Source organism: Ammospiza nelsoni, chromosome 6 (assembly GCF_027579445.1).
Source record: "Ammospiza nelsoni isolate bAmmNel1 chromosome 6, bAmmNel1.pri, whole genome shotgun sequence".
Taxonomy (NCBI): domain Eukaryota; kingdom Metazoa; phylum Chordata; class Aves; order Passeriformes; family Passerellidae; genus Ammospiza; species Ammospiza nelsoni.
In genome coordinates this window covers 64400097-64417550 of record NC_080638.1, presented here as the reverse complement: position 1 = coordinate 64417550, position 17454 = coordinate 64400097, and the positions used below count along the sequence as shown (strand labels likewise).

General features: G+C 52.0%; 1 protein-coding gene and 1 non-coding gene across 4 annotated transcripts; both read left to right on the top strand.

The window, feature by feature from the left end:
- Positions 1-615: 615 nt before the first annotated feature.
- Positions 616-17142, top strand: PRPF39 (pre-mRNA processing factor 39). Of its 3 annotated transcripts, XM_059474338.1 has the most exons (14): positions 616-681; positions 4722-5071; positions 5430-5555; positions 6192-6310; positions 7060-7227; positions 7877-8033; positions 8958-9065; positions 10925-11089; positions 11398-11524; positions 11984-12252; positions 12787-12971; positions 14175-14249; positions 14802-14922; positions 16456-17142. In XM_059474338.1, the coding sequence occupies exons 2-14, from the start codon at positions 4742-4744 to the stop codon at positions 16504-16506; spliced, it is 2001 nt and encodes a 666-aa protein (XP_059330321.1). In that variant the 5' UTR covers positions 616-681; positions 4722-4741; the 3' UTR covers positions 16507-17142. The 3 variants fall into 3 exon arrangements, with proteins under 3 accessions (XP_059330321.1, XP_059330322.1, XP_059330323.1); XM_059474339.1 differs by lacking the exons at positions 616-681; positions 4722-5071 and adding an exon at positions 5902-6064 and having other exon boundaries at positions 5438-5555; XM_059474340.1 differs by lacking the exons at positions 616-681; positions 4722-5071 and adding an exon at positions 5955-6064 and having other exon boundaries at positions 5498-5555.
- LOC132075232 (small nucleolar RNA SNORD127) lies at positions 12336-12421 on the top strand. The gene has a single exon (XR_009418745.1). It is a non-coding gene; the product is annotated as a small nucleolar RNA SNORD127 (small nucleolar RNA).
- Positions 17143-17454: the final 312 nt, after the last annotated feature.

Here is a 17454-nt window from a genome sequence, read left to right as displayed (position 1 = left end):
GAGGAGCTGGGCAGGGGCTGCAGAATCCCTGAGGAGCTGGGCAGGGCTCACCTGGAGCAAAGGAGGCTCAGGGGCCCTTGTGGCTCTGCACAGCTCCTGCCAGGAGGGCACAGCCGGGGGGTCGGGCTCTGCTCCAGGGAACAGGGACAGGAGCAGAGGGAACGGCCTCAGGCTGGGCCGGGGCAGCTCAGGGTGGGCACAGCAGGAATTTCCCCACGGAAAGGGGGCTCAGGCCTTGGCACTGCCCAGGGAGGGTTGCAGTGCCCATCCCTGCAGGTGTCCCAGGAATTCCTGGAGGTGGTGTGGGGGACTTGGCTTAGTGGTTTAAGGGCTACAGTGACACTGCTGCGTGGACAGCGGGACTGGGTGATCTTGGAGCTGTCTTCCCATCCTAATGATTCCGGGATGTGTTTCCATAGGGGGCTGTATTTATTCTATTCCCTTTAGTGGGCTGTATTTATTTCGTTCCCGTCCTGGGCTCTGTCTCGCAGCCCTGTCCCTCAGGGCCCGGCGCCATTTGGCGGGAAGGGGCGGGTGCTGGGGGTGGCAGGTGCGCACGCGCGGGGGTAGGCGAGCACGCGGGCGGTGCGCGCGCGCGGGGCGCAGTGCGCGTGCGCGGTGCGTGAGGCCCGGGCGAGGCGGCGGCGGCTGTGGCGGCCCCGGCTGTGGCGGCCCCGGCAGGTACCGGGGAGGGGCGAGGGGGCTGCGGCGGCACGGGGCCAAGGGGAGGAGAGCGGGGAGCTCCCACAGCGGCCGGGAGCGCCCGGGCCGAGGGACAGCCGGGGCGGGAGGCCGAGGCGGGGGAGGCCGGGCCGCGCGCGGGGCGCTCTGAGCGCCGTGTGGGCCCCGCGGCCGCTGCCAGGCCTCGGGTTTGCTCGAGAGGGGAACTGAGCCGTGGGGGTGCATCCCGGTATCCGTGTTGTGTCCTTGTGTCCCCGTTCTCTGCGTTGAACGGCCGCTGGGCGAGTAACGGGCCCTGGCGGAGCCGCTCCGCGCCGCGCGGGCTGTGACGTTATTGCCCAGCCTGGGCCCCAGAGGCCCTGGTGGAGACGGAGCGGCCTCGGGCTGGGCCGGGGAGGCTCTGGGTGCACACCAGCAGGAATTTCCCCATGGAAAGGGGGCTCGGGCCTTGGCAGGGGCTGCCCAGGGAGGTTTGGAGTGCCCGTCCCTAGGGGTGTCCGAGGAATTCCTGGACGTGGCACTCAGAGCTCTGGGCTGGTGGCGAGGTGGGGATCGGGCACAGCTGGGACCCGATGGCCTTGAAGGGCTTCTCCAGCGAATGATTCCGTGATTCAAACGCAATCCCGGCCCAGCCGCGCTGGGCCCTGCAGCGCCGGCCCTGCCCCGGGTGGATCCAGCAGCGCCTTATCAGGGCTGTGAATGGAGCGTTCTGGGCAGAGCTCAGATAAGGCTCCGCATTCCTGCTCCTCTGCAGCTTCCCTCTTTGTTTCCCATTCGTTCATTCACGTTTATGAGCGGCAGTTTTGTGTACAGCAGTCTTGTAGCAGGCTGAGTAATACATGTTGGCATCAATTATTTAATACCATTGTGTGTGTATAGCTGATACTCTGATTCAGTTGTTTAGCCTGTGTGATGTCAAACGCTTTGGAATTAACGTGAAAAGCCCCGGAATTAAGATGGGGGAATTAAGATTAAGGTGGAAACCCCGGCATTAAGTTTCCCTGGTGTGCCCCACCCCTGGACTTTTGTGGCCTGTTGCATTGGCTGGTTTAAGCCATGGATTGCTGTCAGATTTTGGGATCAGACTGGAAGGTGTTTGGCTGGAAGAGCTGTCAGACAGACTTGGTTTCAGTTTGGAGCCACGTGTGCCGATCCTTGTGAGTTTTCACAATCTCAGCCCTTGTATGCCCATCCTACAGCTTCTCCCTCATCCTTTTTTCCCTCCTTACCTGAACACAGCTGGATTTTGAGAGCTGAATTTTTAAGATGGAATATGTCTTCTGAATCAGCTGGAGAGAGAAAACATCTGTTAAACATCAGAATAAGTTTAGATCATTAATTACTGCATTTCTAATAATGACAGAATCCGTGGAATTGTTAAGGCTGATCATTAAGTTCAGCCATTCTCCCGTGCAGCCAAGGCCACCCGGTGTCCCCAAGTGCCACATGCACAGGGCTTTAAATCCCTCCAGGGATTTCAAAAAAGTCCTCCCCAGGGATGTGGACTGGGCAGCTGTGCCAGGGCTGGACAGCCTTGCCATGGAGCAATATCCAACATGAGCCTCTCCTGGTGCAATTTGAAACCATTTCCTCTCATCCCATCACCAGTTACCTCTGTCACTGTTAGGCCACATTTTAGAGCTGTAAAGAGCCTTTAAAGTGTTTTTTCTGGTGTCGGGGCTGCGGTTTGTGTCACCCCCTCCTCTTACCACTCGGTTTTAGAACCCGCACGAGGCACCCTCGGAAGTGCAGCAGCCTCTGAGTGATTCACATCTCTGCCTGTTGCACTGGGATAGGCACAGTGATACTCTTTGATACTTAATGTATAACTTAATGTTGCAGATGAGGGTTTTTCTCAAAATCTGGAGGCACAGAATGGTTTGGGCTGGCAGACACTTCAAAGCCATCGAGTTCCACCCCTGCCGTGAGCAGGGACACCCATCACTACCCCGGGCTGCTCCAAGCCGTGGCTGCCTAATGATGGAGAGCAGAAATGCTTTAAAAAGCACTTATTAGAAAACTTGCAGGGTAGACCACATGGACTCTTGGACATTGTGCCAAAGTTCCTTGGCTTGGTGAGCTCCTGGGGAAACATGAGCTGTTATCCCAGGAGCTGAAGCTGCCGAAGATAAGGGAGAGAGATTTTTCCTTTCTGGCAGGAACTTCACCCAGGATGTAGTGGTGTCTTTTCCATCCCCTTGTTGAAGTGAAAGCAGTGCTCTGGGTGTTGTCTCTTCAGGTTTCTGGGGAGTTCTGGGCTGGGCACTTTTGCTTTCTTTTGGAAATCCCAAATGTGTTTGCCACCTGCTGGGAGGAGAGCACAGGAGGAACCAGGAGTGCAGTGCAGGATGTGAGGGTGTCAGTCCAGCACTGTGCTCCATTCCAGCTGCACGCTGCTGTGTCCTGCAGGGTGCTGTCCCTGGGTGTCAGTCCAGCACTGTGCTCCCTTCCAGCTGCACTCAGCGCTGGGCGCTGCTGTGTCCTGCAGGGTGCTGTCCCTGGGTGTCAGTCCAGCACTGTGCTCCATTCCAGCTGCACTCAGCGCTGGGCGCTGCTGTGTCCTGCAGGGTGCTGTCCCTGGGTGTCAGTCCAGCACTGTGCTCCATTCCAGCTGCACTCAGGGCTGGGCGCTGCTGTGTCCTGCAGGGTGCTGTCCCTGGGTGTCAGTCCAGCACTGTGCTCCATTCCAGCTGCACGCTGCTGTGTCCTGCAGGGTGCTGTCCCTGGGTGTCAGTCCAGCACTGTGCTCCCTTCCAGCTGCACTCAGCGCTGGGCGCTGCTGTGTCCTGCAGGGTGCTGTCCCTGGGGTCCCTGAGCCACCCGGGGCACGGAGCAGCCTCAGCTCAGTGTTCCTGCTCTGGCTCTGGGAGGCAAGGCCGGGCACAGCCAAGGCTGGGTGGCACCCAGCCAGGTCAGGCTGGCCTGGAGCTGGCACAGCAGGGCAGGGCCAGGCAGTGGCTCTTGGCAGGGACATCAAAGGAGGAGTGGGGGGAAGCAGAGTCTGTCCCAAGGGCCGGGAGGAAGCGCCTGGCACTGGGAGTGGTGGCACTGAGGGGCTGCAGGTCAGGGGCAGCCACAGCATTTCTGTGGCTCTCTGGTGCTGCTGGGTGTGTTTGGGCATCACTAAAGGGGCTTGAGACGGTGCTGACAGGAATTCCTGTCTTTGCTTTAGCCTGGTGTTGAGGGCACCTTTTAATACCTTTGTTTCACAAAGAATGTACTGACTTGTACTGAATAGGAAAATGGAATGAATTGAGGGACGTGGGTCCATGGTGGCCCCAGCACTGCTGGAGTGACTTGGACCTGATGGTCTCAGACAGCTTTTCCAGCCTGAATGTTTCTGTGGAATTTGAACATTGTGACCATGTTCACGGGGATTTTCGGATGAGGGAAGAGACGAGAATGTAGACTCCATGTTTCAGAAGGCTAGATTTATTATTTTATTATATATATTACATTAAACCATACTAAAGGAATAGAAGAAAAGATTTCATCAGAAGGATGGCTAAGAATAGAATAGAAAAGAATGATAACAAAGGTTTGTGGCTCAGAGAGAGAGTCCGAGCCAGCTGACTGTGATTGGCCATTAATTACAAACAACCCCATGAGACCAATCCCAGATGCACCTGTTGCATTCCACAGCAGCAGATAACCATTGTTTGCATTTTGTTCCTGAGGCCTCCCAGCTTCTCAGGAGGAAAAATCTTAAGGAAAAGATTTTTCATGAAAAGATGTCTGTGACAGAACATAATTCTTTATTTAGAATAAACTTCCACTGGGCTCCTACAGGAAAACTGTAATGATTCACTTTTATACCTCAGTAGCTCCCTGCAGTAGTTTTTTAGAAATCCACAGTTTGCATGTGCAGATGTGAAGATCTCTGCTGTTAATATTTTTATTGCTGAGCCAGGCTGATGTGTGAGGCAGGTGCCATGGGGGCTGTGGTGACACGCAGGGGTGCCTGGAGCACCTGGGCACTCTGAGCTGGGGATCTGAGCCCAGCTGTGCCCCAGGAGTGCTGAAGGGAGCTGTTCCCCCAGGATCCAGTCGCTGCGGTGCCATGGAGAACGCAGAGAGCACGGAGGAGGAGCAGCCAACTGTGGGCAATGCGAGCGCGGAGCCCGAGGCCGAGAGCGCGGCCGAGGAGCAGCACATGGACTTCAGCACCGAGATCATGAGTGTCACCGAGATGGAGCAGTCCCCAGACAGCTCCCCAGACCTCAACGAGGACAACACGCAGGAGAGCGAAATCCCAAACATTGAGAGCTTACAGACCACAGATATCGAGGCTGACTTCCCTCCGGATTTTGACAAGTTTTGGAAAGTAGTAGAGGACAATCCGCAGGATTTCACAGGATGGGTTTATCTACTGCAGTACGTAGAGCAGGAGGTCAGTACCTGCCCCTGTCTCCTCAGGCTCCCCAAAATAAATAAACAAAGACAACTAAAGTTGTGGAATTCCAGTGGCAAATGTAGAATGAATATCAAGCTGTCACAGACACTGATTTAAGGCAGCTGTCCTTGCCACTGCTGTCATTTAATCATAGAATGCCAGGATGGTTTGGGTTGGAAGTGATCTTAAAAAGCTCGTCCGGTTCCACCCCCTGGCCATTTTCAGGGACACCTTCCAGTAGCCTGGGTTGTCAAAATAGCACCAGGCATTTCTAACATTGTTAATAATTGTATTTAAAATAGCCTGAAGCTGTTGCTAAGGGAAGCCCTGATTGTGCTCACTGTGTTTCCCACAGAACCACTTGCCAGCAGCCAGGAAAGCCTTTGACAGGTTTTTCTCACACTACCCCTACTGCTATGGGTACTGGAAGAAGTACGCGGACCTGGAGAAGCGCCACGACAACGTCAAGCAGTCAGACGAGGTACGTAGGGCCCGGGGCCAGCGCTGCCACCAGTCCCAAAGCCACCAATGACTGTCCCACCGCGAGTCATTGGGCTGCCAGTGCCTGCCCTGCACGGCCAGGGCTCGAGGGACGTGTTTGCACGTGTCACAGCTGTGGCATTTGGAGCTAATGTTCTCTCTCTTTGTTGGCAGGTGCGTTAAACCTCTACAGTTTGTCAAGCTTTGCAGTGCAAGCCTCTGTATTACACTGCAGCTTAACAAGTAGGGCAGGGCTTTTCTGTCACTTCCATTTATTACTCATTTTCAAAACAATAATAGTTGGTTTGCTGGTCACAATTGCTCCATCTTATTGCATTTTTGGTCAGACGCTGTCAATGATGCTCTAATGGGTCTGTGCCCTATGGTCTGTACCCCAAAGCCTGCCCACACAACCTGGTCAGAATGCAGGGACCGCTGCGCTTTGAAGATCAAGACTCTGCACGTGGAGATCAGAACATTGCCATGTTCTATCCAACCTCCACCCGAATGGTAATGGTAGATTATTTAAACAAAATTCCAGTAATTAGTATTTCTAAGGTTCACCGGATAACACAGTGTTGCCTCTCTCTTAGGACCCCATTAAGGATTTGAAGTACAGTTCATGTTCTCTTCATAGGTCTATCGCCGAGGGCTTCAGGCAATTCCTCTTAGTGTTGATCTTTGGATACATTATATAAACTTCCTAAAGGAGACTTTGGACCCTGCTGATCCTGAAACTAACAGTACCATCAGGGGGTGAGTTGGGAGCAGCCTGATACCCATACACACCGCTGGGGTCAGGTTATTGTGTTTTAGGACAAGGGTAAAATCATAACAACCTGGCGTCACTCTAAGGATTTTTAAATTAAGAAATGATGGAGTCAGATTCTGTAAGAAGGGGGAGAGTGTGCAGTGTGGTACAAGGGGAAAAAGCTGGAGAGCTTCACACTGGATATCTGGAGACATATTAAGAAATACTTAGTGCAGCATTTGGAATCCTGGAATTTAATTCCTTGGTGTTTCCAGGGTATGGCTAGGATGTGCCTGCTTGCTGTGGCTGGCAGTGGACCCAGTTAAAGGGCTGGGCTAGAGTTTGAGCAGAAGGCTTAATTGCACTGGAATTGAATCTCAACCAAGCTGCAGAATTGCTGCACAGCTTTTGGGTGTTAAGCTGCTGCACTGGTGGGTTTGGAGTCTGTACAAGACAGAAGTGGTAAAGGTTGTGTATTTTCCTAATATCTTGTGTTCCTGCCAGTGGCTTCTGCTGTTGCATGTATTTGTTCTGTTGTGGAAGTACTGGAGGCAAAAAATGAGTGTGAGCTTTCAGAATCTCTAGACACCTTTCTGTAAATATCTGGAAAACACTCTGAAGTATGTCAATAATTAATATAAGTCTAGTTTCAAGGAAATGGAGGATGCTCATAACCCTTAATAAGAGCCAGGACTTTCCTTCCTTGCTCTGGTCCTGGTATCCAGAAACCGGTGTAAAACCTTTCCTTTTCCAGAGCCTATGAACACGCAGTGCTGGCTGCTGGGACAGATTTCCGCTCTGACAGACTCTGGGAAATGTATATAAACTGGGAAAATGACCAGGGAAACCTGAGGGAAGTTACATCCATCTATGACCGCATCCTGGGAATCCCAACGCAGCTCTACAGCCATCACTTCCAGAGGTAAAGGAAAGCAGGCAGTTAATGCCATGAGCACAAGAGCTTGGAAAGGTTTATGTAGTTATTTACTCACATACTTAGGCAGTTGGACTGATTGTTGGAAAGTACTGATGCACATTTGAGGAATTTGGGTTTAGGTAAATTCAGAGGTTTTGTTGTGCAATGAGAACAGACCTTGGAAGTGTGGGGAAGAAGAGAGGATGTCTTTGAGAAATCAGAATGAGCAGTTCTGGACTTTAATACTTGGGCAATGCCCACGTGTGGTGAAGCACTAATGTAACTGACTAAAGAGGAATCCTGGTTAAGTTTTAGATAGTAGAATTCTGCACTGGTAGGGAGACTTGATTAGCAGCCTCAGTTAAATTGCACACAGTCTTCCCCAGATCTCTTGGTGTGGGAAATAAATTATTTCCTTTATGACTGATTTTCTCCTTTGCCATCTCTTTTCCATGGCAAGGGTTCTGTCCCTTTGGCACATGGCATTGTGAGGGCGATGGGTGCTGGCAGTTGTGGCTGTGAGCTGGCAGCACTCAGTGTCACTCAGGGGCCATGGAGCAAAGCAGAACCCCCTGGGATTTACAGCTGTGCCCTGTTGGGCAGCAGTGCAGCGTGAAACAGCCCCTCTGCAGTGCCTCTTTGTGGCTTTTGCTAGGTTTAAAGAGCACATCCAGAACAACCTGCCCCGAGACTTCCTGACCACAGAGCAGTTTGTGCAGCTGCGCCGGGAGCTGGCGGCCGCCAGCGGCCACAGCGGCGAGGACGGGGACGAGCTGCCCTGCGGCACCGAGGACATCACCGACCCCGCCAAGGTACGGCACACAGCACCAGCCTGCCCTTCCTGGGCTGGCCAGGGCATCACTTACCCGCCAAGGTACGGCACACAGCACCAGCCTGCCCTTCCTGGGCTGGCCAGGCCTTCACTGCAGCCACCCTGTGGCACTGAGGGCATCACTGACCCGCCAAGGTACGGGCATACGGCACCACCCTGCCCTTCCTGGGCTGGCCAGGCCTTCACTGCAGCCACCCTGTGGCACTGAGGGCATCACTGACCCTGCCAAGGTACGGCACACAGCACCACCACCCTGCTCTTCCTGGGCTGGCTGGGCCTTTTACTGCAGCCACCCTGTGGCACTGAGGGCATCACCGACCCTAACAAGGCACCTGCACTGCCACCCTGTCATTCTCTGGGGCAGGGGTTCCACTGCAACCACTTGAGCTGTGCCCAGAGAGCTCCTGTACGTCACTGCCCTTGGTTCATGTGCTAACAGGACAGCCCCTTCCAGTGCTGAGAAGTTCAGGACCGTTAAAGAAATGTGTTAGAAAATGAAAGAAGTGGTGTACAAAACCTAAGGAGCAAATAGTAATTATTCCAGGTCAGCAGATTGCTATCTGTGGTCTAAGAAAGCTCCTCACCAGCACTGGCCTGGGCAGGTTCAGACTGTTACAGGCGTAGGAAAGCCTGGAGCTGTCCAGAGGAATTGCTGATGGGAAAACGCAAGCACACTGAAACCAGGGCTGACTTGGATCCAAATCCATCCTTAATCTCCAGCCAGGTTTAGCACAGGATAAACACCAGTTGAGCTGTGTGTGCCGAGGCCCAGGGCTCCATCAGGCAGTGTCCCAGCCCTTCCCTGGCTGCTCAGGGAGAATCCATGCACATCCCTGGCACAGGAGGCAGTTACAAAGGTGGCACCATGTCTGCTTGTGTTACATGTTCTGACATTCTGTTCTAGCTGATCACTGAGATAGAGAACATGAGGCACAGAATCATTGAGATCCATCAGGAGATATTTAACCACAACGAGCATGAAGTCAGTAAGAGGTGGACGTTTGAGGAAGCGGTAAGTGGGGTGGGGTTTGTGTGAGGCAGCACCAGCAGTGGTGCAGGGAGCAGGACTGGGAGCTGGGAATTGTGTGAAACAGCCTTAACTTAAACTGCTGGGAGGGGATTGAACAGAGACTCAAAGCTGGAACAGTTTCACTTTTCTGCCGTTTTTCTTGTGAAGAGGCACCTGGTGATGTAAAGATCTCAGAGCAGTGCTTGGAGAGAGGCAAGGTGCTGTAATGTTTGCTAAGCCAGTGAGTCCTGGGAGTTAGTGCTGCTCATGCCCTGGGGTGGTGCAAAGGCATGAGGGGATGGAGGGGACTCCCTTTGAAAGGTAAGCCTGGTCTCAGAGGAGAATGAAACTCCTGTGGTTTTCTATTGTAACATTACACACTTAATCAGGTAGCTTTTGTTGTGGACCTCCTATGTATAATTATTAAAAGTAATTAATTAAACAAATAATTTGATCGTTGCAAATATACAGCTTTTGCAGCAGAGTTAGGTTGGATTCCATTTGAAAAAACAATGGGAGGTTTTCGTCTCAGTCTTTATATTTTTCTCCCTGGCAAACATGGTCCTTGTTTTAAATTTACTTCTTACTCTAAAGAGTCCACTGTGTTACCCAGCTGGGACAGATTTTCAGAGACTCTTTAGTGGTGTGGGTGTCAGAACTGGTGATTGCCTGCACTGGGTGGGACTGGCCAGGTGCCTCCACAGCCCAGGAGCTCTCAGGCAGGGCAGGGAGCCATTGGCAGTGAGCTCTGTACCTGTGACCCGTGGCACCAGGGAGCAGAGCAGTGTCCCACATTCCTGCCTGGGGAAGCCTTAAGCTGCCAATCTGTGGGACCTGGGAGAGCCCTGGAGCTGTGGGCATTGGGCAGGGAAGGTGTGGGAAGCTGAGTGTCCTTGCTGGCCACAGGGTGCTCTTGTCACCAGCAGTGTGTGCTCTGCAGCCCCAGGGGCTGGGGCTGGGGGAGCTGCACGTGCAGAGCTCAGCCTGTCCATACAGGACAGCACAGATCCCACCCAGGGCTGGGCATTCCCTAGAGCTGCTTCCAGCAGGAGGGGGACTGTGAGCTGGGCAAAGTGGCCACAGGGTGTTGGGTGCCACACCAGAGATCACTGAGGAGCATGAAGGGAGATTGGCTTTAAATTTCAGGTGGCTTTGAAGAACTGGATTCTCCCTAATTACTGTAAGTTCTTCATCCATTTGTATGGATTTGGATATGAGAGGAAATTGCAGCACAGGAGAAAGATAATCAGATACAATAAAGATGATGAGCAAAAGCAGAGGATCTCTGGCAGGATGCCAGACAAAGCAATTTCAATTTAAACAGAGCAATGTTTAATTTTCTGTGCTGAGCTCTGTCCCACCCAGCCCCTCTTGCAGCCACCAATAACAAGACAATGGTGCTAAATTAGTGTTCTCACTATATCCAGATTGATGTAAATATTTGATAGGAAGTCCAGTTCAGTGCTGTGTCTTTCCTTGTCATGATCCTCAGCCGAGTTCTGAGTTGAATTTGTGGGCTGGGTGTCCCACAGTGAGCACTTCACCTGTGTGGATGGATGTGGGCAGTGTCCAGTGTGTCCATAATGTCACTGACCCTGGGCTGCCTTGGGTCCTCCCCCAGCATCTCTAAACACCTGCACTCCAAAAGCTCTCTGGGAAAGGAGGTTTCTAGCCTGGAATGTCACTGCAGTAAATCCTCTGATCCATAGCTGGATAACCCTGGATTGAGTAGATGAGGAGGTGTCCCAGGAGCCCTGGTCACTGAAATGGCAATAATTGAGTGTTGGTTGTGTGGCTGTTGATTGTTTGACCCCCTTGGTGGTGTGTTTGTAATCACCAGTTGCATCCTGTGACTCTTGCAGATCAAGAGGCCTTACTTTCATGTAAAACCTCTGGAGAAAATTCAGCTGAAAAACTGGAAAGAGTACTTAGAGTTTGAGATAGAGAATGGCACTCACGAGCGAGTCGTGGTCCTCTTTGAGAGATGTGTCATTTCATGTGCCCTCTATGAGGACTTCTGGATCAAGGTAAGGGAGGCAGCTCACGGCTCTGCTGGTGCACACCTTGACCTGGTGACTAACCCTTGTACCCTGTGGAACGTTGTTCATCTATAACTATATCTGTTGCATTAGGAGATGGTCTGCTTGCAACCAGATTTGACTGCTGCATTTGCCAACTGCGTTGCCTCTCTACGTCCTTCCTTACAGAAACTAGTCTAGTGGTTCCATAAAGGTGCTGAATGGGTTTAAACAAAAGAATTTTATCGTTCTGGCATGTTCTTGGAGACAAATACAAGCTTTAACCTGCCTGGTCTCTGCTCTGTTTCCAACCCTAGTATGCCAAATACATGGAGAACCACAGCATCGAGGGCGTGAGGCACGTGTACAGCAGGGCCTGCACCATCCACCTGCCCAAGAAGCCCATGGTGCACATGCTGTGGGCAGCCTTCGAGGAGCAGCAGGGTAAGGGCAGCCCTGCCTCGGGGGGCTCTGCTGGGGGAGCTCTGTGACCGTGTTCACAGGCGTCTTAGGATGAGGGAAGAGACGAGGATCTGACTCCATGTTTCAGAAGGCTGATTTATTATTTTATGTTATATATTACATTAAAACTATACTAAAAGAATAGAAGAAAAGGTTTCATCAGAAGGCTGGCTAAGAATAGAAAAGAAAGAATGATAACAAAGGCTTCTGTCTCAGACAGAGGGTCCAAGCCAGCTGACTGTGATTGGCCATTAATTACAAACAACCCCATGAGACCAATCCCAGATGCACCTGTTGCATTCCACAGCAGCAGATAACCATTGTTTACATTGTGTTCCTGAGGCCTCTCAGCTCCTCAGGAGAAAAATCCTAAAGAAAAGACTTTTCATAAAAGTTGTCTGCGAGTCTGCCCTGTCCTAAAGCATCCCCCTGCTCTTGCAGGCAACATTGATGAAGCCAGAAGGATCCTGAAGACGTTTGAGGAGTGCATCCTGGGGCTGGCCATGATCCGCCTGCGCAGGGTGAGCCTGGAGCGCCGGCACGGCAACATGGAGGAGGCGGAGCAGCTGCTGGAAGATGCTGTCAGGAATGCCAAGTCCATCAGTGAAGCCTCCTTCTATGCCATCAAACTGGCACGGCACCTCTTCAAAGTGCAGAAAAACCTGCCAAAGGCAAGAAAAGTGCTGTCAGAAGCCATAGAACTGGACAAAGTATGTGTTCCCTCTCAGCTCTCTTACCCAAAACTCAAACCACCCTGGTGTCTTTTTCTCTTTCTGAAGCATTTTGTAAAACATGGCAACAGTGATGACAGGTGTTGTAACTGGATGTAATGTCCCATTACTGCATGGAGACAACAGTCCCTCTAAACTGATGTTGCCATGTCCCAGCTTGGGAATCTGGAAGTTTGCACCCTTTTCCCACCAGAAGCACAATGTGCTTTACACTTTATTTTAATTTTTAGAATCTTAAACGTTCCCAGTGTGTTCAGTGTTATTGGTGTGGGACAGTGTTTGGTGGTTTGGTGTCAGCACAGGAATATGTGGCACTCAGATGCTGCCAGCAAAGTGCAGCACCTGGGTTTTTGGTGTTGGTCACTTCTGGCGTGCAACAAACCAGCCCAGGGGGAGGAGATCCCTTTATTGCCTGTCATTGTGCGTGTTCATGGGGTGAATTGGGGTGTGTAACAGAGTTAAAAACCTGCTGTGAGGGTCAGGTGTGCACCTCCTAATGGCTGTTCTGCACAGGAAAACACCAAACTGTACCTGAACCTGCTGGAGATGGAGTACAGTGGTGACCTCAAGCAGAATGAGGAGAACATCCTGAGCTGCTTTGACAAGGCCATCCATGGGGCCTTGTCCATCAAAATGAGGATCACCTTCTCACAGAGAAAAGTGGAATTCCTGGAAGATTTTGGGTCTGATGTGAACAAGTAAGATGTCCTGTGGGCAGTGGCCAAACTGGGGTCACTGTGAGAGTGCATGGAAAAGGGTGGGGTCAGTGGCTTCTGTACAATTATTTCCTTTATCAGCTCTTTGTAAGGAACAGCTGCTTTTCTAAACCAACCTCCTGTGTTAAACAGGAATAGATTTGTAAACAGGAATAGATTTTTATACAGGAATCTCTTTTCAGATAATTGCCCCTTTTGTCTGAAGTGCTCATCACCTCACTGAGCAGAGCTCTGCTGCCTGCCAGGTTTTCCTGTGGCTGCTTTCCCCTTGCTAAGCCCTATGAAGGGAGGTGCTCCCCAGGGGAATGGGACAGTCTGTGACACAGGTGTCCTCTGAGACTGTTCCTGGCAGCTGCTGCTTGTTTCCAAAACTGCACTGGTCAGGTTTTTCAGTGTTCAGCACTACCAACAACTCTGCACTTCTGTGGGAGGATACACCAGGAATGCAAGTTTTAATTCAATGCTACAATATCTTTTTCCTCTTAATTGTCTATTGTTTTAATTTACATTTTGCAGCTAAATAACCCAGAAGGATTAATGACAAGTCAGTTTTTCTGCTTTGTATGTTTTTAACAATAGCTGTCCTTAAATTCTGCTGCCTCTGCAGGGCAGCCAGTCAGTGCAAGTTTAGGATCTGAGACAGATCAACACAAAGAATTTTTGCATAATCCCAGAACACAGAATGAGTGTGAGGAACTCTTTTTACCCAGAGCACACTGCCAAAAGCTGCAGGTTTTGTGAGATGCTGCAGATGAGGGGGTGTTTCAATATTTGTGAGAATTTTAGCCAGGACTCTCCAGTGCTGCATTAACCACACTTGTTGCCTGCTCGATGGGCAAAGGCTGCTTTGGCATTGGAATAATTTCCAGTGTTTAAATGCTGATTCCCTCATCTCTGTGCTGCTGTGGGTGGCATCTCCAGCAGGCTCTGAAGGAGCAGCTGAATCACAAATCACTTCTAGAAAACTTCTTTATAAAGGAGCTTGATAAAAACTGCGTAAAGTGTGAGGGAAGTTGAGCAGGTTGGGAACTGGAGCTGTTGTGAACTGAACGGAGCTGGCTTTCCCCTGTTCATTACTCATTAGAATGTGTTACATTGCAGTTTGCTGTACTGTTACAGCTCCCTGTAGGCTTTGCTCAGGTGTTTCAGGTACTGACAGGGCCTGACTGGCTGTGCTCTCCCCAGGCTCCTGGATGCCTACGACGAGCACCAGGCACTGCTGAAGGAGCAGGAGACGCTGAAGCGGCGAGCAGAGAACGGGTACGGACTGAGCCCAGCTGCCCTGGGCAGGGCAGGGAGCAGCCTCATCCTGGGGGGTGCTTTAGTCTGTCAGTGGAGGTGTTTGTCAGCTTTGAACCCACTGATGGGAGAATAGAATCACTTGATTTTAGTCCTTTGAAGTCTGTACTAAATAGAGTTGTGCTGCCTTAAATATTCACAGAATTGTTTGCATTGAAGGCACCTTAAAGCCCTAAAACCTGCCATGGACAGGGACACCTTCCATAGGCTGCTCAGAGCTCCATCCATGCTGGCCTTGGACACTTCCAGGGATGGAAATAATTTTGGAAAATAAGTTTTTGGGTTGTTGAGTTGTTGAGTTGAGCCAAACAGTGCTGGTAAAGTAACTCAGTCTCTAAGCAGGAACGTGCCTTTGCTGTCTCAGTTTGGGCACCAGCTTTAAACCCAGCCTGTTCTGCACAACCCGAACTGTCCATCCCTGACCCCAATTCCCTCACCCCTCTGGGCCAGGGCAGCAGCTGAGCAGAGTTTGGGCTGCCCAGCTCTGCTCTGAGTGTGCTGTGTTCCCTGCAGCTCCGAGGAGCCGGATGAGAAGAAGCTGCTGACGGAGGAGGCGGGGCTGGCGTCGGCACAGCTCATGGACGGGGACATGCAGGTGAACCAGGCTGCCTACAACTACAACGCCTGGTACCAGGTATGGGGCTGCCTGCAAACAGAACTCAGCTCTTGGGGTGCTGGCATCTCCTGGCTGTGCTCCACAAGTGCTCAGAGTTGTTGTGTGGAGCAAGGAGCAGTTTGGTGGCTGTCACACAGGGAGGGAAAGGGGGTGGTGTGTGGAACTGTTCTGCCCAGACTGGCCGTGGGGTGCCCCGTTCCTGTGTGCCTGGATAGTGACTGTCTCCAGGCAGTGATTCCTGTAATGCCTTGGAATGGGTTCTGCTGGTACAAAATGAGCTTGTCCTCTGGGGCTCTTCCTCCAGGGCATTTTAGCTTGGAATAGAATTGTTGGGGTTGGAAAAGCCCTCTAAGACCATCCAGCACTGGCAAGGCCTTCACTGATCCATGTCCCTACTGCCACATCCATGTATTTATTAAATCCATGGAAGTTTTGAAGTGGTTTTATGAAAAGCATTGTTCAGATTGTGCAGAGCCCCCAGAGCTGGAGGAGCAGCGGTACAGCTGGGGCACAAGCCCTGGGTAGCCCTGCTTTGGGATTGTCTGCAGCCAGGTCAGGAATTCCTTCCCAGGTCAGGCAGTGGGAGCAGTCTCATCCAGCAGGAAAAATGCCCCAGCTTCACACACAGCACTGCAGGATTGGCAGCTTGAGGCTGGGCCAGGGGGGCTCAGGCTGGGGATCAGGGAAAGGTTCTTCCCCCAGAGGGTGGAGCAAGCACTGGAACAGCTCCCCAGGGAATGGGCACTGCCCCGAGGCTGCCAGAGCTCCAGGAGCACAGGGATGCCAGGCTGGGACTGTTGGGGTGTGTGCAGAGACGGGGCTGCACTGGCTGATCCCTGTGGGTCCCCTCCAGCTCGGGGCATTTTGATTCTGCTGTGCTGAGGATGTGTCCTGTGGCAGCACCCTGTGGGACCTCCACCCCTGCCTGCCTTCCCTGCCTTTCCCAGGCTGCTGTTCCACAGGGGATGGCACTGCTGTCCTGCATTCCCAGGGTGCTGTTCCTTAGGGAATGGCACGGCTGTCCTGCATTCCACAGGGAATGGCACTGCTGTCCTGCATTCCACAGGGAATGGCACTGCTGTCCTGCATTCCCAGGGTGCTGTTCCTTAGGGAATGGCACTGCTGTCCTGCATTCCACAGGGAATGGCACGGCTGTCCTGCATTCCACAGGGAATGGCACTGCTGTCCTGCATTCCATAGGGAATGGCACTGCTCTCTGGCATTCCCAGGGTGCTGTTCCATGGGGAATGGCACTGCTCTCTGGCATTCCCAGGCTGCTGTTCCATGGGGAATGGCACTGCTCTCTGGCATTCCCAGGGTGCTGTTCCATGGGGAATGGCACTGCTCTCTGGCATTCCCAGGGTGCTGTTCCTTAGGGAATGGCACTGCTCTCTGGCATTCCCAGGGTGCTGTTCCATGGGGAATGGCACTGCTCTCTGGCATTCCCAGGGGTGCTGTGCTGGCACAGAGGGGCTGGGGGGGCTGTGCTGCCCCAGGGGCTCCAGCAGGGACTGACATGGTGCCTGATGCTGCTGCTGTGTTTGGTTCCAGTACAACTACCAGAACGCCTGGAATTACGGACAGTATTACCACACAACCTGATCCCCGAGGGAGTGGAGTTCACTGTGCTACAGTTTCAACAAAGATGGAATAAAAAAAGTTATATTTTTCTAATTTTGGGCTGTGAAGGAACTGTTGTGCCACCTGCTTTTGGTCCTCTGCATGTGAACCGAGCTGCTGCTCACGGGGTATGTGTGAAGCAAGATTCGTGTGCTGGTAACTGATAAATGGTCTCTGTACAATTCTCATTTACCATAAATGATTTTTTTAATTCCCTGCACTAATTTATGGAGTGTCAGAAGAATTGTCGTCAGTCTCATGATTCCATAACTGAGTGGGTGAAGCTGTGGGGGTTTGGGTTGGTTTTGCCCCAGAGCTGCTGTGTTGCCTGCCCTGGCCCAGGGCTGGAGCCAAGGCTTGTCCCACTGCCAGCCCAATGCCAGGGAGCTGTGCCAGGGCCGGGCTGTGCTGGGACTGGGGCCCTGGCAGAGCTGCCACACGGGTTCTGTAGCGTTGGAGGGGGCAGGGATTAAACCACCTTCATTTTTTTTAAAAGCACAAACTGTGTTCGGGATGAGTTTTGTATTTAGAGTTTTTCATGTACACGGTGTGAGCAAAACTTTTTTCATTTTGATCAAAGTGATCATTCCCATTTTTGTAATAAAAGCGAGGAATTCAGTAGTGCTCTGAGCTTTCTTGGACTGCCTCATTCCAGCCAGGAGAGAGAACAGAATGCCTGAGTTGAGCTCTGGTGGTGTTCACAGGAGGGGCTGTGGCACAGGGAACACCTGGGAACAGCTGTGGAACACCTGGATCTCTGTCAAATAAATGGAGTGAGAATGCTGTGGGATTGTGGAGCAGGAATGCTGTGGGGTTGGGCTCCACAGGGGCAAAGGAGCCCTGGCTTGGGTGTGGGGCTATGGGATTGTGAAGCAGGAATGCTGTGAGATTGTGGGATGGGAATCCTGTGGGACTGTGGAGCTGGAATGC

Coding starts and splice junctions, on each gene's coding strand:
- PRPF39 (XM_059474338.1), top strand. CDS start 4,742: ATGGAGAACGCAGAGAGCACGGAGGAGGAGCAGCCAACTGTGGGCAAT. Junction 5,556..6,191: donor ACGTCAAGCAGTCAGACGAG/GTACGTAGGGCC, acceptor TTCTCTTCATAG/GTCTATCGCCGAGGGCTTCA. Junction 14,250..14,801: donor AAGCGGCGAGCAGAGAACGG/GTACGGACTGAG, acceptor TGTTCCCTGCAG/CTCCGAGGAGCCGGATGAGA.